The 24,748-nt window shown below is 38.5% G+C and overlaps 2 protein-coding genes across 2 annotated transcripts; both read left to right on the top strand.

Moving 5' to 3' along the window:
* The first annotated feature begins 1,332 nt into the window (after positions 1–1,332).
* Positions 1,333–3,642, top strand: LOC128369603 (sorting nexin-16-like). Its single transcript, XM_053330679.1, has 5 exons — positions 1,333–1,656; positions 2,219–2,305; positions 3,010–3,158; positions 3,265–3,334; positions 3,502–3,642. The coding sequence occupies exons 1-5, from the start codon at positions 1,333–1,335 to the stop codon at positions 3,640–3,642; spliced, it is 771 nt and encodes a 256-aa protein (XP_053186654.1).
* Positions 3,643–11,269: 7,627 nt separating this feature from the next.
* On the top strand, positions 11,270–23,518 carry LOC128369604 (V-type proton ATPase subunit d 1-like). The gene is made up of 10 exons (XM_053330680.1): positions 11,270–11,353; positions 16,038–16,128; positions 20,048–20,161; positions 20,796–20,967; positions 21,361–21,539; positions 22,150–22,229; positions 22,346–22,423; positions 22,519–22,695; positions 22,789–22,866; positions 23,345–23,518. The coding sequence occupies exons 1-10, from the start codon at positions 11,270–11,272 to the stop codon at positions 23,516–23,518; spliced, it is 1,227 nt and encodes a 408-aa protein (XP_053186655.1).
* The last annotated feature ends 1,230 nt before the right edge of the window (positions 23,519–24,748 follow it).

Consider the following 24,748-nt stretch of genomic DNA (forward strand, 5'->3'; position numbering starts at 1 on the left):
TTACCGGCTGGTCGGTCACAGAGGGAGTCAGAGGACAACAACAACAGGAGCCGCTGAGCTCCGTTTTAAGGCAGGTGGGTTTGTTGTTGCTAATGACGACACGGAGGTGAGTTCAGGGCACATAGGTTTCCAGAGCTTCACACAGTATGAGTATTTAATTGCCTTCAAGAGGGGGGCAGGTCCAAATATGAAGTGAGGGAATTTCATTCGCAATTTTTGCTTCCCCTTTTATTCCCTCTGTCCTTTTCTTAGTTTTTCATATCTGTACTAAATCAGCTTTGGGCCCAAATTTCCTGATTAATCGGGGAGATTAATAATGAGGTCCATGCAATAGATAGAAAATATGTAAACTCCAACATAAATGGAGTTGATAACATGATAGAATGTGTTATTTTGGGCAAACATCATGTACTGTTCAGATTTATTTCTTATTTATTATTGTCTCTTCAGACATACTGCGGACAACACAGGCATAAATTGGTTGGCAATATTGCTTATTTACTTTTAAAAGCATTATTTTTCTCTCTTCATTTCTGTATAATATGTCTTTTTTACACTGTACTGTTTTATTTCTGCTTGTGTTTCTGCTATTTTATTTGGTCTCTCGAATACTCTCTACTGTTACTTGTATCGCAATGTTGCTCTGTTGTCAATAAAGTTTATCCATTTCTTACTCCTTTTATTTTGTAATAGTAGTCATTTTTGTTTCACTTGCAACAGTGAGGCGCCCCCCATCACAGAAATAGCACCCTAACTTTGTAATGACTTAATTCTTCAGGAGGTTTGGGTTTTCACAGGATGGACTTTCCCCACATGCGGGATTTTCCCATAAACATGTGCTGATGTGACGTGTGAATACATTAAAAAACAAAACAAAACAAAACAAAAACTAATTTTGTATCAGTTTGTAGCACCAACAATAAATCCCAACCAAGCTAAAATAAAGATGAAGTGTTTTGTTGAAGTTTTACTTTCTGTACTGAAACAGGAAGAGCTCTTTCTTTGTTGGCTGAAACACACTGAAGCACATGACTGGGTTTGCTTAGTTCCTGTTGTAATCTGAAACCTCTGTGAAGCAAAGGGTGTCAACAAATAAGTTACCACGTTATAACTGCTGCTTACGTGGATTTCACACAATGTGCTTTGTGTTTCTGATGATGCAGCAAAACTTTTAGCAGGACAATCCCTGCATAGCTCACGCAAGAAACAACTTGATTCAGAGAAACTTCAGCACTGGCAGGCAGGGACAACTCATGTGACTGTGTGTTCCTGTGTTCATCTTCACAAACCTTCTGTGCTTTCAGCAGCAAAAGCTCACCCTAACCACCTCAGATGGCTGCTCTGTTTGTTCCAGTTCCCACCCCAGTAGACAGGACTGCAGCACACAGGTCTTGGATCAAGAGGGGGTCTCCCATAGGTACTAGCACCTCATCCACTGACTGTGAGCCCTCACCTCCAGAGGGAATTCCATCAGTTACAGGAGTTGGACCCTGGGATACTGCAGATAAGTCCCAGAGTAGACCCCAAGGAGGTATGTTGGATGGGTCAATCCCACTGCTGGAGGGTGAAAGGGAATTTGGGGAAAGCTGGGTGGAGAGACCCATCACCCCAACACTGCTGGGCTATGAGATCCGTGAGGACAGGGCAAAGTTCACGGTAAGGTGTGAGGGATTTGTGTCATTGGTCATGTGTGTGTTTTTCTGCATAAACTAGAAGTTGGACTATAATCATAATGAATCTTTTAATGGAAAAAAATGAGAACATTTAGCTTGACATGCATCCAGTATTTTGTGTAAAGTTACATAATACTGTTATTGGTTAAAACAAAAAAACCCAACAGATTTTCAGATGGACTCTACAATGGTGGTGAGTGGATATATAATGTATAAAGGCACATGGACTTTGTCTGACAATGTATAGTATGTCACACTGGCATCACATGACTTACTTGTGCATGTGTGTGTCTGTGTGTGTGGGTTGTGTGTGTGTTGACTGTATGACTGCACAATAATGTTGAATCACATATTGACAGCCACATGTCTGAGCATGTTAGTACGTTTTGTAACAGTAGTTTCCCTGAGAATTCCCCACTATTAAATATCACCCTGTGTGTGTGTGTGTGTGTGCACCCAGTCACGCCCACTGGTAACTGTCACAATAGGTGATATAAAGATATTTACAGAATACAGGTAACATCACATTTGAGTCTGTGTCATAGGTTTATAAGATCCTGGTGACTGGGAGTGAAGCGGACAGCTGGGTGATTTTCAGGAGATACACAGACTTCTGCAGACTCAACGATAAGGTGACGACCAACCATGTCATGTTTGTTAGTAAAACTGATCTTTCCACGTTAGAGCTGCACAGTCTGTAGACCATTTTAAAACACTACTAAAAACATATCTGTTTTCCTTGGCGTTCAGTCCCAGCTAGGCGAGAATCCTTGGCTTCCTACTTTTTATTTATTTTACTTATTTTATTTGTTTTTATTCTAATTTTAGTTTTTAAATTGAGCTCTTACCAGTCCTTTATTGTTTTTATTCATTATTATATTGTGTGTGATTATATTGTATTTTAATAACTGTACAGCACTTTGGTTCAACTGAGGTTGTTTTTAAATGTGCTTTATAAATAAACTTGACTTGACTTGACTTATTGGGGTGTGAAATGACAAGTCAGTAAATTCACAGAGCAGCTTAAGGATGAGGATAAAAACAGAGTCAACCCCAGTAAAATGTTGCAAAATGATCACTTTCTGTGCTTCTCTACAATTTCAAAGCACACTGTTAGTGCCTGGTAGGAACTGTCGTTGTTCAAGGACGGATCAGCAGGGTTACACCAGCCTGCTGACTTAAAACATACTCTATACATTTAGTTGAGTGCACATCAGTCCATATTCTATCTTCATTCTATGTTTATACACTTTACAGTGGTGTTCTCTAACCATCAACACTTTCAGCTGTCTCACTTATGATATATATATGTCTACTTTCTTACCCTTTCATTCAGCTTAAAGAGCTATTCCCTGGCTTACGTCTAGGCCTTCCTCCTAAACGTTGGTTCAAAGACAACTACGAAGAGGAGTTTCTGGAGGAGAGGCAGATCGGGCTGCAGACCTTTCTGCAGAACTTGATATCACACAAAGATATCATGAGCAGGTGCGTGTCAGCGTTGTGCTGAAAAGAAGTAACACTTCTTCAACACTTCTTTAGAGACTACATTGAGCCTTGTTTGATTTGGACTTGTCATCTTTGTATTTCCCAGTGAAGTTGTCAAACATTTTCTGTGTTTGGTTGAGCCACCAAATCCATTTGACAGTCTGGAGGAAAGCAGAGTGAGTTCTTTCTACATGTTACAGAATGGAAGAGTGCTTACAGCATGAGCAGAGATCACAAGAGAGGCCTGAAAACACCAATCAGAACATCAACAGATCAATTTATAATTTTAACAATCAATCAATCTCAGCACTGCACCTGTTGATTTAAGTCATTCTTTGTGCAGGCTTTCTGTGAGACTCTGGAGGAAACTAACCATCGTCTCCAGATGGAGCTCTTGGACAAACAGAGAGAAGTTGACACTTTAAAGATGACTCTAGAGGAGAGAGAGAATCACATCAACCTCCTGGCAAAGAAAGTGAAGTAGGGATTGTGACATTTGTAATCACAGACACTGTCAGTAGAGGTGTTATATGTATTATACACTGTATTTAAGCAATTTACATTCCTTCTTACACAGAGCACTGCCACTCTCTTCGGACAGCTTTGAGCATCTTTGTGATCTACCAGCTACTGTAGTCACAGACATGCACGGAGAAGGAGACACAGATTTGAATGGTTGTAACACTGATGTAACTGAAGAGGTGGATAATGGCAGAGGATACTCAATAACTAAGGCTGACCAAGAAACAAGCCCAGAAACAAGGTAAGCAGCCCTGTTGGCTCTCTATATGTGTTTTATATTAATGTCAAAAAAACAACAATTTAATAAAGATAATTATGTGTATATGATGGGAAAGATTTAATATTTATCTCCTGTGCTGGTGTTAATGATGTTCTTACCTTTGCTGTACTCTAGGTGACAGTCTGATGCACTGATCTGAAAGGTCATGAAGCTCTCTGGAATGCAGTTGTGGACAGTAATTCCTCTGGTGTATCTTAAAGTCAAATGATGGAGAAAAACCAAAACAGGAAATCCATGATGAGATATTTGCAAATTTCACACTGATGCATCAACTCCAAGAAACACAAGCTCAGTGACAATATATGGAGAATAATGGACGGACAGATTTGGTCTAGTGTGACACCTTGCACATTTCTGCCTCATATTTTGAGTCTGAATATGATTCAGTGTTGAATTTCTGTATGTTCTTTCTATGTGTCTGTATGAAAGAAAAATCCAAAGTATAGGAGGATATTAACGGTAAATCCACTTTGGTATTGCCATGATTTATTAATAGGTGTCCATGGTGTATCAACCAGAAATACCACAAACTATCCAGTATTATCTTGCTTTTAAGAGGGAATAATCTGATCCTCATCACAAATGTAAATTATGAACTATGTTATTCATTTATTGAGGTGATGTGTTTATTTAATCTTGTTTTATTATTATTGAAGAGTTTTGAAGCCAAAGACAAATATGACCAGAAGAGGGCACTGTAATAGCAGTATCCAAAAGGAAAGCTGCTACACATGAATGAGAAGTGGACATTCAGAACTTGATGTTCTGTTCTCAGCACACTCAAGGGCTTTTCACTATACCTTGAACACACGGTGCACAGTGCTCCTGGGTAAGGGGCTCTCATGGATTTCTTGAAAGCAAAGGAGAGATGTTGCCCTCTCTAACAGTGAATATCAGTATAACAATCAATGAATGAAGCGTATGTGTGTGTGTTTGTGTGTCTGTGTGTGTCAAAGCTTCAGACTACATTCATGCCAGCCAGAAAAATAAGACTGAATAGCTTTTTTTCACTTCATTGATTCTATTTGAGTCACTGAACAAATAGCAGATGTGGGCGGCGATTCAAAGGTCTGGAACCAAGCTACATTCATGCTGTTATACTGAATGCATTTGTGCATAAGTTGATTTTATTTGTAGGCTATTGCACATAATTAAAACATGCAAGAACAAGATAAACAGAATGGCAGTTTTACATGCTGTGCTTGCTTGTATAACCATGATGTGAAAACAATAAATACAGAAGCAAGAATGAAAGTCAACGTACAATGACAATATATTCACAGAGGCACAGAAAATGTCTATTTTAGGGTTCATAACCATTTTTTAAAGCTGTACTCAAGCATCCACTAATGGTACCAAACTAGTGGAATATAAAGCAATGGACAGCAATGACATAAATTGATACATTTCATAACTATAAAAGAGGAGACAAAATCTGAAGCAATAAGATTGTTTGTGAATCAAAGGAAACAAACTAAACTGTGGATATCACTTTGGTGGTTTGGTCATGAACCTGACAAGATTGTCCTCTCATACTGAATTGTGCAGTATCTGACAGGATGTGTATTAATAATCATTTCCTAAAACACTATATATCAGACTATGTCTCTTCCAGGCACCTCTTGTAGGTGTAGAAGTGATTCCATTTTGTAATTAAAAAAAACATTTCTCCACTTCTCATAATTGTAATCTAAGACTACTCTTGTGTTTGCAAGTATTACTGATGTAAACAACAGAGGTGTGGATTTGAGTCACATTATGGACTCGAGTCAGACTGTGACTCATGAATCTGGTGACAAAAACAAAAAAGATTTGTGTCCCAACTTTACAAGATTTCACTTGAACTCGAGCCTGGGGGGTGACGCAATGTCCTCTTCAAGGCCAAAGTAGAAAGATGATGTTTAGGTCAGTCCTGCAGCAGCCAATGGCATTGCAAACTGCATACAACACAAAGGTCAGAGCTTGGACATCACTTGAGACTTCAAAGCAAGACTTGAGACTTAAATGTGCGTTTAAAACAATGGCTTTGTCCCATCTCTTGTAGAAACCTTTAACCACATCATAAAACATAAAATAACAAATGTAGTTGTTGTCCATCTAAAACCTGGAAATACATTCAGGACTGACAACAGAATTCAGTTTGTCCAGGGTGGAGCTATCTTCCCATTCACATCTAGATCACAATTTCTGCCTTTACCTGGATTTAGAGTATTAAAAATATGGCAACGTATTGATAGTTCTAACCTTTGAGATGTACCAATATGTGCTGCTGAAGAAGTGTGTGAAGGAAATCCTGCACTCAATGAGAGCCAGATTCTCAGAAACTCACTTTATCTCCCAGTTGTTGATTAGTGTATGAGGGAAAAGCCAGCTTCAAGATGTTGGAACACATGATGTGGATTTGAATTTTTCATCCTAAGCCTCAATTTATCATCCTACAGTCAGTGTAAGTGGGATCAACAATTTAGCACGCACTGTGAGGACAAGAAAAATGGGCCATAAATACTGACTGTGATGTCTGTGGGGAAACAAATACTTCATGTATCCCCACTGAAGTGTCAGGATACAAAGATTTGTATCAACTGAACAAAAACTTTGTAACATCCTACTTACAGATGACACGACAGGGTTCCATCATTTAAGATTAACAGCAGGATGTGCAGCAAATACTGCACAAAAAACATGACTCTTTATCAAATTCTTCAGCTTGACTCAAAATGAAAGACTCCCAGACATATTAGCACTCTCATGAATAGGCCACTTCCTTAATCCATGTTCATATAGAAAGTGAGACTTGTGTATGAGCCGTGCTGAAGCAGGTTTTCTATGAGAAACCTCCAGATCCTCTTTTAAGTTTCCCAGAGTCTTGCCTTGACAATAAGGCTGCACATGTATGGAAACACCTCCTCATCCTCTAAGAGGTCATCGTTAAGGGTGATAAATACTCCGCTATGGTTGATTGATGTGTATTTGGTGTTGGAGCTGATGGTTTCAGCATAATGCTTGTTGCAGGTAGTTGTGTGCATTGCAAATAAATCACATAACCCATATGCATCCCCTGAATCCCCCTATCTGTCTGATACTGATAGTTCCACTGTTTCCACTGAAAATCATGCACGTGTGACGATGAGCCAAAAAGTATGAATGTTTTTCTGTGTTTGCGTCTTTCCAGACATTCACATCACTGTCAGGATGACACAAATTTCCCATTAAGCTTAAACTGCACCTCTCTCTTGCTAAATGACTGGGGTCTGGTTGTTGGTGGAAACTTGTTAAAAAGAGAAGTTTCTATTTGGATGTAGGTCCATGGAGCCACAGCAGGAAGGATTTATGGTGAGTCCACATAGTTTACTGACTTTGTACTGTCTGTGTTTCCACTATTGAATCATTAATTTTATTTTCCTGTAGGGATTATTACCTCACTTGTAATGCTTTCTGTAATACTGCACAGCTCTCTGTGCTCTGCTCACATGATGTGAATTCAAATTGAATTTATTGGTGCTTGTCTTCACATTGCATTGTTTTTTTGTGTTTTTTCCCGGCTTTTTTACATATAGTTACTGGCAGAGAGGCCGACAGGAAACAGGAGATCCGAATCAGGGATTCTGTGACTTTGTGGCATGCGCTCTAAGTGCTCAACCACTATGGCACTTCACACTGCATTGTTGATTCTCACTTGAGGTGAAACAGACTGTGTCCAAGAGGTTTTCCTGCCTAAATAAAAAACAAGATTTATCAGCAATTGTTTTTTTTTTGTATAAAAAACATTAAGCACACAAAATTGTCTGCCAACAATAAAAACTGATAAATGACATGAGTTATGAAATTACAGTAGATGTAATTTTCTCCACTGGCAAACAAAAAGCCATCTCTCAAAGCACAGTCCCGAAACCCGTCTGATCCTAAATGATTTTCAATTAAGAGTAATAACAATGTCAATAACTTTGACATGTCTGGCTCAGTACTTCTATAAATGCAGACATTGTTCTTTTAAAGGTAAATCAGTGAAGCCACAATGAGTTCCCTTCATAACATTACAATAAGATCAAATGTTAAATTTTCACACAGCTCCATGAGTCATTTTGTCAGATCATTTAGAATCATATATCAGTATTAATCAGGTGCATGTTTTACACTTTGTATGACACTGTCCAGGTTTTGGTATCACTATACAGTACTCCCTCACAAAACAACCTCCTGAAACATTTTAAATAGAGGAAACATTTATCTCCTCTACAGGGAGGGCATCAGGCCTTCTTACCATCCAAACTTAACTGCAAGTCTTTCAGGTCTGAGTTAAAAACTAAATGTTTTAGAAAATATTCTATCCAGTCTTCTAATTTCTATCTGGAACTGTTTTATACACCAGGCCAAAAACCTTTTTTTGTTTTTGTTGTTGTTTGTTTGTTTAGTTTTTTTCTTATTTCATTTTCTGCCAAATAAATTCTACAGAGGATGGATATTAGAAGGCTCATTTTAACTGCAATCGACACCTGAAGGAATGGTTTCTGAGTCACCGTAAATCAAACATCCTGCAGCAGGATCTTATATAACTACAATAGTTACCAGTTGTTTTTTTCCCTAAATTTCATACAGTGAAATGACCCAATGTAAGAATAAAGCCGGTATGTGCTGGAGTTCATAAATATTTTACTCCATCTGGGCAGACATGTCTCCAAAGGTCTAGCGAGACAACATATTCTATGAAATGAAAAACTGATTCTTGCATTATAGTGAGTTATTGTATCTTCACCACTCAAAGGGTCCACAGTAAAACTCCCAGCTGTCATAGAGATCAGAAGAAGTTATTTAAAATACAGGATAATTATTGCTTCTGCTATAAAATAAATCAGATTGTGGGGGGAACAATTATATATCTTTCAATTACGTCTTCTAACACACTCTATCTGTCTCTGCTACTTATTCTAAATCGTTTTAATGACATCTCATGATAAAAATCCGTGTTATCTTTAAAAATAGCAAGCTGCTGTTAAGTTTTTGATCCTGCTTATCATCAGTTTCACATTTTGAATTTATTAAGAGATAAAATAACCATTCCATAATATACAGTAGCATATCGCTGGTTAATAATAACCTGAATGGGACCACATCAACAATAGAGAATAAAACTAAACCAGCATTTTAAAAAGGAAAATAAATTACAAGCCAAATAATAAGCTCAGCGGAGTCCAGGACCATTATTTCCTGCTGGGGCTGTAACTGATAGCATGTGAGGTGCTGTCAAACAGGAAATTTAATACTCGCTCTATGCATTAAAAGATAAGAATTTAACCATATAGCTGTAAGGTAGCCTCATGTACTTGGTTGTCTTCCAAAGCTGCACCCATGAGTCCTGATTCTGAGTTTTGAACAGCATCCAGCTCCACAGGCTCAGTAAGAAGCCTTTATGACTTCTGCTCATTTGGTCTGTGGCTGTGCATGTAAAGATTTAGAATTCTAGTTCAATATGTTCAAAGACATAAACATTTTGTCCGTAATAAACCCAAGACAAATACACATATAGAAAGCTCAGTGTTTGTTTCTTCAGTATAAAATCAATTTGATCAATGTGTCAAATCAGCCTGGTTTTCATCCAGGTTGTACTGAATTCACCCTGACAAAAGACTTTTTTCACAGCACACATTTCGACTTAGACAAAGTAGGAAAATAGCAGGCAGGTGTTACTAATAACATCAACTGATGGCTGTATAAATGTCCACCTCATTTTAAAATGTTATCACCTACTTGCATTTTAGAGCTTTTTCAACAGCTCCAAGTCTGAGCAATCCCCTCTCATTCACACACATGCGTCCATTTGTTTTTATATTGTGGTGAGGACACTCAACACAATACACTCCTTAGCCCCTTACCTTAAACATAAATACTTATCACCACTAAATGCCTAAACCCAACTCGTACCCTAAACTGAACCTAAACCCTATTCTTCCCTTAACCTTGAAAACAAGTCCAACCCAACACAATACAACACAAAAATGTCCTCACAACACTGGTTTTCAGCTGAAATGGTTTCACACACACACACACACACACACACACACACACACACACGCACACATGCACACATGCACACATGCACAAGGCAAACTATGGAAACTGCAGGTAACCATAGAAACAACACTGATTGGTCAGGCTACATTAATCATTTACTCCCTTTTGAGACAAACCTAGTAAAACTGTGAGTTGAGTCATTAATAAAAATAATTCAAGTCTGCCGTTACAAATATGAATAAATTGGTAATAAATGTATGTTCATCTGGATGCCCTGCAGCTCTTTCAAGATCATTTTAGGTGTCTTACAGGATTAGATAAAGCAATGTTATGAAGGTATAAAAATGAAGGATTTTGAACAACCTACTGAAAAAAGTATTCTTATTAATAGCTTATAAATATGTATAATGGTAAAGAATAGGTAATTGATTCATTACCATTAATAAATGCTGTCTTATCATATAAAGTTATGTTACTATTCTAGACTCTGTAATACAAAATGCCCTCAAAGTGTTTCTTTTTTATCACAGTTTCTTTTATCATAACCAGTAAGATGTTTATGTCAAAGAAGCTCAGAAAAAAAAGGTCACCTAAATAATCCATGAAAATAAATAACCAGTAAACTCTTCACAAGCCTCCAAAACATTGGGGGAAGTGCAAGAGGCAGATTAAAATAATTACATTCAAATGAAGCTGTCTTTATTATATTAGTTAGTCATTACCTACGCCTAAAAGACTTTGTTGTGTGTTGCTATGGCAACCGCGGTTCAGGAGATGCTAAATCCCCCTCTCATACATCAGCCATAACTGGTTAAAATCTGCACTAAGCAATTATTACCGTTCTGCACAATGTATAATAACAATAAAAATATAAGCTACTCTTTTGACGTCATATATTTAATTGTATATAATCATTACACGCATCTCATACACTATGTTTATGATTCCTGCATTACAATAACAAACCTTTCTATTTCACTATTTTATTCTGTTGTTGTGTGTGATGTTGCGACACTTGAATGTACCCTCGGGACTGAGTTTTGAAGTATTTCTTCTTCCTCCCCTTCAAGCATCATCACCTCCTGCAGTGTCTCGAGCCTGTGACGTGGGGGCGGCGCGTGCTGGAGGCGCAGTTACCTCCCCACATCCAACAAAGCACCTGAGCGAACTGAAGTCAGCGTGCACAGAGGATAAGTAGCCTACGTCAGTCGCGGATAATATTTGTGTGTTTTTTTCCTCCGTTGCTCCTGATAGTGCCGAGTTCATTTTTTTTTGGATGTCATCCACAAGTCTCACCATCATGAGGAAGATCACAGGCAAACACTTGTTGTGCTTCTTCCTGCTCGCCCTCCCGCTGTCCTGGGCAGAGGATATGAAGAAAGATGTGAGGAAGACTGAGAATAACACAGGTGAGGATTCTACCATTTTAAAATATTTATGAAGATATTTAGGCAGATTTTTTCTTTCTTTCTTTTTTCTTTCTTTCTTTCTTTTTGCTGTGATGTGAACCTGCAGAAGGTAACATCGTCACTGAGTATACTGCAGCTTGAAGGATTGACTTGATTCAATCTACATAAGTATGTGGATATTACAGGCTGATCCTGAGTATTGATTACCTGTAGTGCCCCTCAAAATTGCATTGTCAAACTCAAGTCAACACTTTTCTTTTAACAGTTTCTTTTTAAAACATCAAATCAAACAATGGCTGTTGACATCTATTGGTTCACTGTCCATAGCTTTCACTCCATGGTGTATGAAGGGGTTTGATCACAGCAGAAGGTAACAGCACCCCACTCATTAATTAAATTCATGAAGACCTCTGCAGACTCTGACATCTTTCATGTCGCTGTGTCAGTGTGTCGATGTGTTGGGCAGCTTGCTGAGTTTGTTGTCTTTGAATTGCAATAGAATGAGAACATACAGATTGTTAAGAGCCAAATCCATAATGTTTGATTATACAAATTATAACTTGACTTAATGACAAAAATACATTGTTTTATGTATTCAGCCTGTTTTTCTGCTGCAAGCAATGCTGATGTAAAAAAAACCCACATCCTTTAACAGCATCAGAGATACTGTATTAACCTTTTATATGTCCTGTTATTTGTTTTGTTAGTCTGTCTTGTTTGGGCTCACTGCCAGAGGAATAAACCTGCATTCATTTATCTTTTTTTTTGGCTACTTGGTGGAAACAGAGCCGGCTGTAATCACAACACGGACATTATCACCTTATAAAGTTTATATGGCAAACATGTTGCTTACTTAAACATTTAGTAGACATGGAGCAATGAGGTTGTATCTGGCCAGCTGACAAAATCTATCAAAGTCCAATATTCACCCTCCTTCAAGATCTCTTTTAGTTGCTTCAGCAATTCCTGAGGGAAATATCTGCTATCTCTTTGTCTTTGGCTGCTAAATGGTCTACTGGTTTGGTGCTAACTTTGTCTCTCAGCTGTTTGGTGCTGGACATGATATCATAAATTTATCAGAGCTTTTTTTGTTGAAATTTATAAAAAATGTTGTTCAATGCAGTTATATGTTCTTGCTTCAGCACAGAAGTGTACTCAAGGTGTGTTGGGTCTGTGGGATTGAGCTTGTGGTTTTCTTGTAGGGGCTTTAAGATACGTCATATCAACAGAAGAAAGGAGAAGAAAAAGTGCACAAAACACAATTCAGTCAGAGATTTAAAAGTCAACACGGTGTGAGAACATGAGGGAAATAGTGTTTTATTGCTATTTGATGAAGTGATTCCCCAGAATTGTATTTTTTAAATAGTTTAATAGAGTTATCCGTCAGGATATCAAAGGAGGGGAGGCATGTAACATCATAAAAGTGAATAAAGGTATTCTCAGCACAATTAATATGGTCAAAGATTAGAACCCAAGGTGTTGAGCTGGATTGGAAGGTGCAACGGCCATCAATCACGAGGCAGGTTTTTTGATGTTGTAAACTTTCATTGTATCCAGGTTGTAAAAGACACATTAGGATAAAAACACAATAGGGTGAAGGTGCTGAAGGTGCCAGTGTCTGAGGTGTGTAGACTTTGATGAAGGTTGTTTTGGTGATTGTCCAAAAGATTATACAGGCCAGCAGAGAGGAGCTACAGAGCCAAATAATTCTGATTTCCATTGGAACATCAACTTAGCTGCTATTTCGATTTCTGTAGATAATATATCTCCACAGCTTGCCAAAACTCTGAGATATAGATGCAGCTCCATATGTTTATGGGAACATATCAACACACTTCAAAGCAAATATTTTAGTAAATCATGTCATCCTGTACAGATGTAAATCTGGCTCAAAAAAATTGGCCCAAAAAAGAAACATGCTCTACTTATTGTACCTCACATACTGTTCTTTGTGCTATTTGGTACTGTTGATGTACAAAGCAGAAGCTTTGATTAGTCATGATCCATTTGTAATGTTTAGAGCTGTATTCAGCTCAAGCTGGAGACGCATTATGTCAATCCTCCTTCAGTTCAATCAAGTTAAATAAATCTGCAAGCTAACAACAATGTCTCAGCTGTCTGTCTGTAAGAATGATTTAAAAAGACAATGACCATGGCTGTTAGATAGAAAGTTAAGAATGACTGTCATGCTCAATTATGATTTACACCTTTAATTTATGTCTACCTACATGAATTGTGGAAAACACTGTTTCACAACATAAAGAAAATGGACAGTATTAAAACATTTTTATGAATGCAGTCATAAACCCCTTGCATAATAGAAAGACCAAAGTACTTTTACTAAATAAAATGTCATGAAAATCATTACAAAAAATGTCATGGCAGTCCATCTAAAATTTAACTTCAAAAAATGGTGCACTGACAGATCAACGTTGCCATCCAGAGACCCGCTTTTAGCATAGTGTGGGCTGCACCCACGGCCACACCCGCAATTTAATATGTAACTTCTCTCTTTAGGTCTACATTCAGTTACAGATCATTTCCAACATAAAAACAACCAACACAATTTGATTTTGCGTTTTAACTTTATTAGCATTTTTGACATGCACAACTTCTCGATGAACATTTAGTTAATTTTATATTGTCATATATTGTTTATAGGTTGCATTAATATTTTGTGTTTGAGTTACCTTGCTGCTTGGACTGGAATGTGACCTCCTTTTCTTTAGATGTTACTGACGCAACAGGCAGTGTTAAATGGCTGCAGATGGTCCCATGACTGAATCAAATTCCTGTCACTCTCAGGGGGGGGGTTTGGACAAAGAACATTCTTTTTTTGATTTTCACATTTCTTAGCCAATTTCTTTCTTGTTAATGTTAAGTTTGTTGTTGATTTACACAGTTGTATTGAGTTGTTTAGCAAACTGTCTGTTAAGTGCTTATGTGTAGTTCTTTTAGTCATCATGATTAGTCCATCCTTTGTGTGTTTTTACTCCTAGAGGCTTATTGTTCTTTGCCAGCGGGCCTAGCAATTGTTAAATCACTTGATGACTGAGTAATCGTTCTCTTGCACAAATAATTTAATGTCCAGACAATTCATTAAGCTGCATTATAAACTTCATGTGTCTAGTGTCCATAGTTGAAAGCCTTTGGAGGAAGTATGCCCTATTTGGTCCCACTCCCTTTATGATTAGAACACTGAATATTTCAGCCATCTTTTTAGTCTGCACCTAAGGATGCATAATTCGACTAGTGCCTCTAGATCTGGTTTTATTAGTTATTTGTTATCCCTTCTGGACCAAGTGGGGCCTGTTTGAATATGATGGGTTGGATCCTAACAGGAAAGGGTTAGGAAAATTGATTTGTAATTGTATTAACTTCACTGCTTTTAGCTTTAATTGATGGTTTTCCCAGCAAGACTTTCCCCAGCATCCTGGCTGTGTGCCCTGTCCTAGGCAGTACGGGTCCTGCTGGTGCTGGTTTTGTTTCCCTTACTAATTCATTCATTCCTTTAGGCTCACAGAAAGGCAATGCTCAATATCAAAATCTGCTCACAGTCCACACAGGAACAATCTCTTCACAGTTAAAATCCCTGCTGTTGATTCAGCTCATTTCTATTTACTCAATGTAAGATCCCTGACAGTCTTCATCAGGGATCTTACATTGATCTTTTACCACCGACTCAACCCGCCCTCGACCCCCAGAATATTTATTTTTCCACCAATCCTTATTTTTTAATCTCCTGTGAAACTCTCTGGATCCCTCTGTTTTAAGTCATTTTGGACCCATCCATTTGTATCTAAGATTTTTGAAAGGATTATTTCCAACTGACTTCTCTTATGAGCAACAATCAATCTGGTTTCCACTCCTGACACAGCACTGAGACTGCTCTGGTCAAGGTCACAAATGACTTACTGCTTGCAGCCAAGCCACCACAGGCCTGTACATTTTAATTTCTGTTGCCCTCAGCTGAGCCTTTAACACAGTGGAACATTGTGTCTTAATCAGCTGTATGAAGAAATATGTTGGCATCAGGGAAGTGGCTCTGGATTGTTTCATCTCCTATTTGTCAAACAAATCCTTCTCTGTAATGCTTGGAGATGCCTCCTCCTCTTCTGCTCATTTCTTTTGTGGGGTCCTCCAGGGGTCTATTTTGGATCCCCTCCTATTCACTATACAGATGTTACCCCTGGAGCAGATCGAAATGAATTTTTCCATTACGGTACAGGCGACACCCAACTGTATGTCTTATTAAAGTCTGGTACCACTGATGTTGCTCATATTATGTCCTGCTTTATTGAAATTAATAATTTGATTTCCTGCACTAGTATTGAAATTCCTGCACTTGAATTGCTCCGAACCAAAAGTGATTATTACCCCCTTTTGCCAAAGCACTAACAGTGTTAACACTCTCTCCTCAAGTCTGGGCTCCTTATCTATAAAGTTCGAAATTAGGCCTACAACCTAGGTGTTATTTTTGACTCAGAGTTGCCTTATGATGCTCAAGTGACCAAAGTGTTGCAGTCCTGCTTTGCTGAACTGAGACAGCTAACAAAGATCATGCCATTCCTTTCCTCTGCACACTTACAAAAGGTCATCCATACTTTTAACTTCTTCCAGATTTGACTATTTCAGTGTACTTTATTCTGGTATCAGCAGGCAAAACATCCAAAGACTACAGTTGATACAAAATGCTGCTGCCAGGCTTTTAACACGCATGAAGAGAGCAACCGCATTACTTCTTTCACTGGTTATCCGTCAGGTTATTGGCTTTTAGGTTTTACTGCCTGTTTTTAAAGTCTTGAATGGCCAGACTCCTGCCTATATCTGTGATAGACATGGAGGGGCGCCCAAATCGTCAAGTCAGAGCCTTTGTTTTTTTGCTTGCTTATGGGAAAATGTTTGTGCATCTACTATACAATGTATTCCACTGATGAAAACCAAGTTTGCATAAAAGGGGTTTAGCACGCCAAGTCCTCTGCCTTCACTGGCAGCGGACTGAACTATTACGCCCCTTCCTCTGGGTGGTGTGCCCACATGACGAAAAACCAGAGGGTTGTTTTTTTGGACTGGCCTGGCCATCACCAAAGTGAGGAGCTGCTCCTTATCATATAAAGGAATAAGTGTACATAGTTCTGACATTTGATCAGAATTATCCTGGACACCTATTCTAGCCAAGTCTGCCTAGAAGGAGACCCTGAGGTAGACAGTATATCTCACCTGCCTGGGAATACCTCATGTAAACACTCACTACTGGTAGATTTAATTCATGTTTACTTTCTTTCTCAGTCAGATCATGTTCATAATTAAGTGTCCTGACAGAACAAAGACAGGAAAATAAACAAAAAGCTGCATTGTTGCTTCCCTTCCATGCATGACCAGAATATAACTCTCAAGAGAGTGTGGTGAGGTTTTTGTTTTCTTGGCCATGGAAATTCACCTCCAATGAAAAAAACTGGAGAAATTAATTTGAGAAAGATGTATTTATTTATTTATTTATTTATACTTTTGTTTTGTCCAACCTTAGTTTGGAGCCAAGGGAAGACCAGAAGACTTTTTGCAAGACGAAAGATTTCTACACCACAGGAAAGTCACATTCCTGTAAGTGTTTATATTTATTTTCAAATATCATCAAATCATTTTATGCCACTGCATGATTCTCATTTTCACTAACCTTTCAGTACAGCATGTTCACAAATGCTTCAAGTGTTTGACTCAAGGCTGTTTGAATGTAAATTGTGAGCGCAGCTGGCAGTGAACATTTTGGATTTGTTGCACATGTGCATTGAAGAACTTTAATCCAAATGTTTCCTCTACATTTCGTCTTGAAAAGCTTCAAGATGATTAATATGCATCCCATACAGACCTAACAATGAGATGAATGGGCTGACAGCAACATACAGACTGTACCTATTTCCATTGTGATTGTCTCATTTCTCAACAAATACTAATACCATTGTAATGATTTGATAGATGTTATACAATTCTACACATAGCGGTGATGGCCAAGTATCTACTACCACAACTTGAGCCTGAAGCCAATGTGGAAGCATCAATTCATAGTCATTGCCGGTCTAGAAATACTATATCAGGTGGTCATTTAGGAAAGTATTGCTTCATTAATAAGATTTAAAGACTTATATTAGCTTTAATGTTTAATATGTAGGTGTTAATTCATGGTTTGTTCACCTGCTGCTATCTCTGGCTCCAGGACTCATACAAAGTACTAGCCAATCAGAGACAGAGCAGGACCTTAAGTTGAGTTCCCTGGGTTGAAATAATGGATTTCCATTCAACACAAAAGTATCTTGACGCACTGGTCAAAGGGTATTTTTATTATATTTCTATTTAGTTGTGATACACTTCATGAACATTGAGCACAAGTCTTTTTTGTGCTGTTTCAGAGACACAAGACAGAGCTCATGACCCCTGCACGCCGCTGTAGCCGTTTGATGGAAAGCTGCTCCTCTCACGCACCATGCTGTGACCCCTGCGCCTCCTGCCGCTGTCGACTCTTCAACACCATATGCCATTGCTGGAGAATGAACCCCATGTGCTTAAAGAGGACGTAGACGGAACACGCACGCATGCACACACACACACACACACACACACATTCATGCACACACAGACACACACAGCATATTGAACATACAAAGTCACACACATACACAGAGGAATGCACAAAAATGCACACACATACTCTCCCCTTTGGCCAGTCGGTTTGCCTCTGTTACAGCATAGGTGCAGTTCAGAGAATATTATGACGAGAATCATAAAACAGAATAAGAATAAAGTAAAGGTCTCAATTCTTTCTTTCATCGCTTTATCAGCTGAGTAATAGAGGTGGAGATGTTGGTTGAAGGAGGGAAGCCATATCAAAGAAGTTTTCTAAGGCATGAGTGAAAACAAAAACCCATCAGAAATATCAGTATAGTATATATATATAATGTAGATGTAACAAAGGATGAGTGATATATGCTTTTTCATGTATGTAGTAGACAATCACATGTAAACTTTGTGTTGTGGCTCGGGCATTTCCTGCACCGTCGCTACTTGTAAATATGTGTGTCATTGCTGCTCTCCTGCCATGTTATACTGACTTCTTATGGGAGCATTAACTTCTTTTTCTTTTTTTCTTTTTTTTAACTCAAAATTAAATGATGAAAACACAACCATCAGTTTTGGATTGGATTTTTCTGCTCCTATATGTACCGGTAGATCATGCCTTGGAGAACAAATATGGAATTATCAGTTTTTTGTGTGTGAATTTACGAGTAAAGTCAGTTTATATTTTTGCTATTGAATAAATATGTTGTAAGCCTTCTTGTGTTTTTGTCCTTGTCCTCATATTCACAGATTCTCTTAATGTGGAATCCTTTATGTCAACATGCATAAACGTTGTTTATGTGGGGATTTATGGGAGGATATTGCGTTTCATTTAAGAAATATGAAACAATGGATCAAGAGAAACCAAAACAATCAAAAAAGAAAAAACAAAACCCAAAACCCCACAAAATTGTTTTATTGCAACTGTTTGCTGGCAGCTATATTGTGCATAAACAGAGACTAAACCTGCTTTTTATTCTTTTCCAAAGCAATTAAGTGGGCAACAGAGAAAATTAAAAGTAGGGGACCATGTCTGTATCCAGGAGGGGTATGCATAGACACAACTGACTGTTCCAAAAATCCAAAATAAAGCAGTTTTGCATCTTAAACCCCAGTCAGGCAGTCTATGGTATTGTATTATGGTGTGCCCCTCCCCTGATAGAAAATGAATAGAGGAAAGGGTATGTGGTGGCAAAAACATGCACATCTCATATTATACAACAGTAGCTGATGTTTTGATTGATAATCCATTTAATAGATTTCATCATATGTTTAGATAGCTGTAAATGGTAACAGTATGTCTTCAAAAGGCATGAGCACAGAGGAAATGAGGATGGGAGAGTCATTGAAGAAGGTCTAGCTAACATTTTAGTCATGTATCTATGATGGAATAACTCATATAAGTTCATAGAGCTGAACACAGAGTGGTAATTGAACCAGTAACAAAATAGTCATGTTCGTACAAGGAGGAAGACACAAGAAAAGGTCAGCGATTATCTGGGTGCATTGATGTGTCTCCAAGGAAACATAATAAATGTCAAACATGTTGTCTTTTTACTTCAATAAAACACTTGATCGTTCCTGATTTTGACGGTGCGTAAAAACTGTGTACATTGCATGATGGAAGAGCAGTGAAGCTGATTCTTACTGTTTGTTTTAAAACAGGGAAGTAATTTTTGTTGGCTTCATTCTTGCACTCATGTTTGATGCTCAGCCAAAGACCAACCTATTTTTTGATTTATATAGCTACACAGTTTCTTCAAAATACATTTATTTCCCTGGGTGATATTAGTCAAAAAATAAAGGTGATTTACCTGTATAGTCAGACTGAATGTACTTGAGAGCAGAGCTTGAGACAGCAAACACTTTTAGGGCAGCTAGGGAATTTCTTGGTGTCAAGGAGGAAGGAAAAATAACTGCATGAATGTTAGTCAGAGACATGATAATAGAGAAGTTACAGTAAACCCAACAAAGAGGGGCACATTTTTACCAGGGAACCTTCACTTCAACTGCAGCCAGGCTTGTTAACAACCCATTTACTGTCATGGCAGTGTCTCCAGAGCTCAGTTTTAATGTGGATCATGGCTATCTGGAGGGTCTGGTTCGAGGAATGAAGGCTGGGATTCTCACTGGCAATGACTATCACAATCTGGCCCAGTGTGACACACTTGAGGGTAAGAATAATATAATCCACTGCAAATTGTGTTGGGTAGGTTTCAGTTTTGTGCAAGTATTCCCAGAAATATATTACAGCTCCAGCTAAAGACGTGTAATTCTTGTGTGTGTGTATGTGTGTGTGTGTGTGTTTTAAGTAGCTGCAGAGGAGTGCTGACAGGGATCATCTTATCTACCCAGTTTTTTCACCTGGATCCCATTTGACCAAGGAGATAATTTGAATTTTCATTCCAGGAACTAAACATTCCTTTCTGAGAAAGAGACAAAGTGCATGTCAGTCAGATGTTTATTTCACTCACTGGTCATGTTAGTATTGAAATTATTCTTGGAAAGAGTCTTTGAGACAATTCACAGAAAAACACCATCAAAAATTGTACAGTCTTAGTTTGTGACAAACTGTTCATTGTTCCATAATCTAATGTTTAATGTGTTGAACAAATTGGCCAGAGAGTCAGAAATAGCAACTCTGTCGCCAAATTACACATTCTATTATGATTCACCTCTTCCTGATGTCTGGTAACTGTGACCTAACAGGAAGCAAGTGTGGAAAACTCTGATTTCAGAGCAGAAATACCATGTGATGTGTGTTGGCTGAAGAACCTTTAGGTCTTTCCTCCTCTATCCTTTCTTTAGACATGAAGTTGCACCTTCAGAGTACAGACTACGGTAAACTGCTGTCCTCGACTGAAGACGACCTGACTGTGTCTCTGGTGGACAGCAAACTGAGGGAGAACCTGGTGACCGAATTCAGCTGCCTGCGCTCCAATGCTCTGCCACCACTTTCCACCTTTCTTGATTATATAACGTATGCTACAACATGAAATTTGCTTTATGACTAATAATACCAATGGTGTGGGATATTGTCCAAATATGCATAATACTCATACCCTGTAGTTCTCTATTCATTCAATATGCCCCCCCCCCCCCCCCCCCCCGGCCGCCAAAAAAAAAAGAAATATGTTACTGAAAAGGATAACCCTTACACAGCTAAAAGCACTATTCAAAGAAACCTTTGTTGTGCCACAGCAAAGCCTATAATGCAATCTATTATTTTCAAAGAAAACTATATTCATTCAACCTCCTCTATGTGCTTCCAGTTTCACAGTCTTTTAAAGGATATTTATGGGCAAATATGTCCTTAATGAGAAGGATTTATCAGAAGAGACATCCATTCACTGTGTTATCCGTGTTGCCATAGCTACAGCTACATGATCGACAATGTGGTGATGCTGATCACCGGAGCCCTGAAACAGAGGGATGTGGCAGAGCTGCTGCCACGGTGTCACCCACTGGGAGCTTTCGACCAAATGGCAGCAGTGGGCATCGCTCGCACCCCGACTGAACTCTACTCAGCCATCCTGGTGGACACACCCCTAGGTAGACTCATCAAACAGCTGCAGAATCTGTGTTTCATTCCCAAATAAAAACAGTAGTAATTGCCTTTCAACTGTGTAAAATTGGCTATTTCCTTTGGGGTTGAAGGCTGTTTGAAAAGGAAAAAAACGTCTGGGCATGTGGGGGTTACAAAAAAAGTAAGGTAACCCTCTGTAGCCTGCTTATGTTCAAGGTCATATTTGCATAACCTGAAGGCGCCAGGTTAAGGAATGTCAGAATGCGAATGTCTGTCAAAGTAGAGAGGGTCTTCCATTAACTGCAGCATCTGTGGTTTAAACTCCAGCTCCATCCCAGTCTGCATGTAGAAGTGCCCTTATCCAAAAACCCTGAATTAAAAGAACTTGAAAGGCACTTTATATAAATGCAGTCCATAGTTGAGTCTGAGGAAAGTAGTGGACCAACATTACATATTATGACCTATTAAGTCATACATTTGAACTACCATGACTACTTTTATCACATTATCTATGTTGTTTCTTTTCCTGGTATAAAAATTCTTCCATATTGAATTGATGAGGCAGCTTTATTAGATAGAAACTGACATAAACTGTACATTAATGATGAAACTGATGCCCACCCATCTGTATTATAGCTCCATTTTTCCAGGATGCTGTATCTGACTCCAACTTGGATGAGATGGAAGCTGAGATCCTGAGAAACAAACTGCATAAGGTGACAGATGTCATGACAACTGTAACTTACCATGATGTCTGTTTTTACTACCTTGTCAAACATGTTAACTGCACTTTTTTTTTCTTTTTAATGAGATTTGATGGGGTTTTTTCCAGGCATATTTAGAGTCTTTCCACTCTTTATGCAAGCACACAGGTGGTGCCACAAAGGATATAATGTGTCCTCTCCTGGAGGTACTGTGATTATTTCCACTGGGTCCATTGAAGCTTCACAAACTGTATGAAATTGGTTTTGCTGTAAATACTCCATGTATGCGTGTCTGTTGCAGTTCGAAGCAGACAGACGAGCCTTCACAATCACAGTGAACTCCTTCGGGACAGATCTCAGCGGTGCAGACAGGAGCGAGCTGTATCCATCATGTGGCAAACTTTACCCTGAAGGGCTGCAATTGCTGGCAAAAGCAGAAGACCCTGAACAGGTCAAAGCTGTGGCCGAGTGTTACCCAGTGAGTCTGACCTCCTTTGTACTGTTTAGGCTCCATTATCAAAGCTGCTGTATTGTTTGCGAACTGTTTAACCTTGGCCTAACCTATCTGCAGGAATATAAAATCATTTTTGATGACCCTGAGCCAGGATCAGATTTCAAGACTCTGGAGGACAGATTCTTTGAACAAGAGGTAATATAACTTTAATGCCCTTCAGAAAAAGCGTAGTGCCCCATGGAATGATGTTGCCTCCAGGTGATTTCTCTGAAAATATTTGGATCAAACAACACATTTCACACTTGTGCTTCTCGAGTTGATTCAAAGTTCAATTTATTAGTATAGGCAGTCAGTCTTTTTTAACTGACACTGTGAAGAATGTGGATAAAGGCCTGCAATGCACACACACAATTTACAGTTTCATTTTCTGTACTAATGGTGTATCAATACAGTACTAATACATATATGTAGGCACAAGGGAGCAATATGTGAAGTTAGGGAATGAGAGGTAACAGTATGTTTTACTAAGGGGCACCTGCACAGCCGAAACAACAAATAGTGGACACGCAATTCAAAACTACAAATCATATTCTCAGTGTGATTAATGTCTATATGTGTTCAATTAACTGCCTTTCAGCTTGTCTGAGTGGCTTCAACTCTTATCTTTTCTCAGGTGAAGCTGAACACGCTTGCTTTCCTGCAGCAGTTCCACTTTGGAATATTTTACTCCTACATCAAGCTGAAGGAGCAGGAAGGTCGCAACATCATCTGGATCGCCGAGTGTGTCACACAGAGACAGAAGTCCAAGATACACAATTACATACCCATCTTCCAGGGAACAAAGTAATCAAGCAAGAACCACTGGAACATGTTCTGCATTTAACATACAATAGTACAATGTAATAAACGTACTTTATCAAACTGTATAAAAAACATTTGTTGATCTCTTCATGGTAAAAGGTTGTCTGTGAGGAGTAGTTACTGTGGTTGCACTAAAGTCAGTCACCAATGATCTTCAGTGTTTGTTCTACAAACCACAGAAAATACACAATGAAGCCGTATGATTAATAATAAACTAGATGTTTAAGTTAGTCAGTTGCTATTCACATTATTGGCACAAGAACAGTGTATAGTACATTACAGGAGGTATAGTAAAATGTGGAACTATACAGTGGGGTACAAAATGTCATATAAAATGTAATGATATAATTAATGTAGCACAACCAGTGGTATGAGAATGTAAATGTGTCTGTTTTAGCAGCTATTAGAGGTCATAAGTCTCTTATCTTTGCTCTTCACGAGCGTGTCCATCCTTCATACTTTCACTGAAAGAAAAAGAAAAACAAGAGGGTAAAAAAATGCATAAACAGTTTTTTAGATTTCAATTTAAAACATCTGCCACATCCAGACAACACAGTGTTATTGATTGGATACAGTGGGAGTCTAATCATGCACATCTTGGGTACATTATATTCCAACTTACAGCACTGGACAGGGACCTCCAGTGGTATGTAGTTCTGCTGGCAGAGATAAGTGAAGGCAGATGCTAATCTGCAAGGGGCTCTGGAGGAGCTTGACTCACACACTGATAAGAACTGACCAGGATCCACCTGATGGCAAAGACACAGTCTGAACATGGAGCTCACAATCCATCACAAACAGTACCTAAAAATGATCTACATTTGCACAGTTAGTGTCCGGTGAACTTAATTTATCACATCCTGAGTTTGTTTTAATATACTTAGACATGTCCGGCCGCTCCAGGAGTAAAAACACAATGTGACGTTTTGCATTCTATCAAAAGTACATTTAGTACAATTTCTTTTAGACTAAAATATATACATTTATTTTGCAACATGTTTATTTTTTTGTACACTTTTCCATTGAATAATTATTCCTTCATCTGTGCAACGAGTGAAGACGTGTATCTTGTCTGTTTTATCATGTGGGAATTTTTGTCATAAAGCCAAGTTAATTAATGTCTTTCTCTTGGCTTGAAATCTATTAAAGGTTTATTAGATTTCAAAGGGAGGGAGCTGTCTGGTAGGCACTGTGCTAGACACTTGTTTTCACAGCA

Source organism: Scomber japonicus, chromosome 12 (assembly GCF_027409825.1).
Source record: "Scomber japonicus isolate fScoJap1 chromosome 12, fScoJap1.pri, whole genome shotgun sequence".
Lineage (NCBI taxonomy): Eukaryota > Metazoa > Chordata > Actinopteri > Scombriformes > Scombridae > Scomber > Scomber japonicus.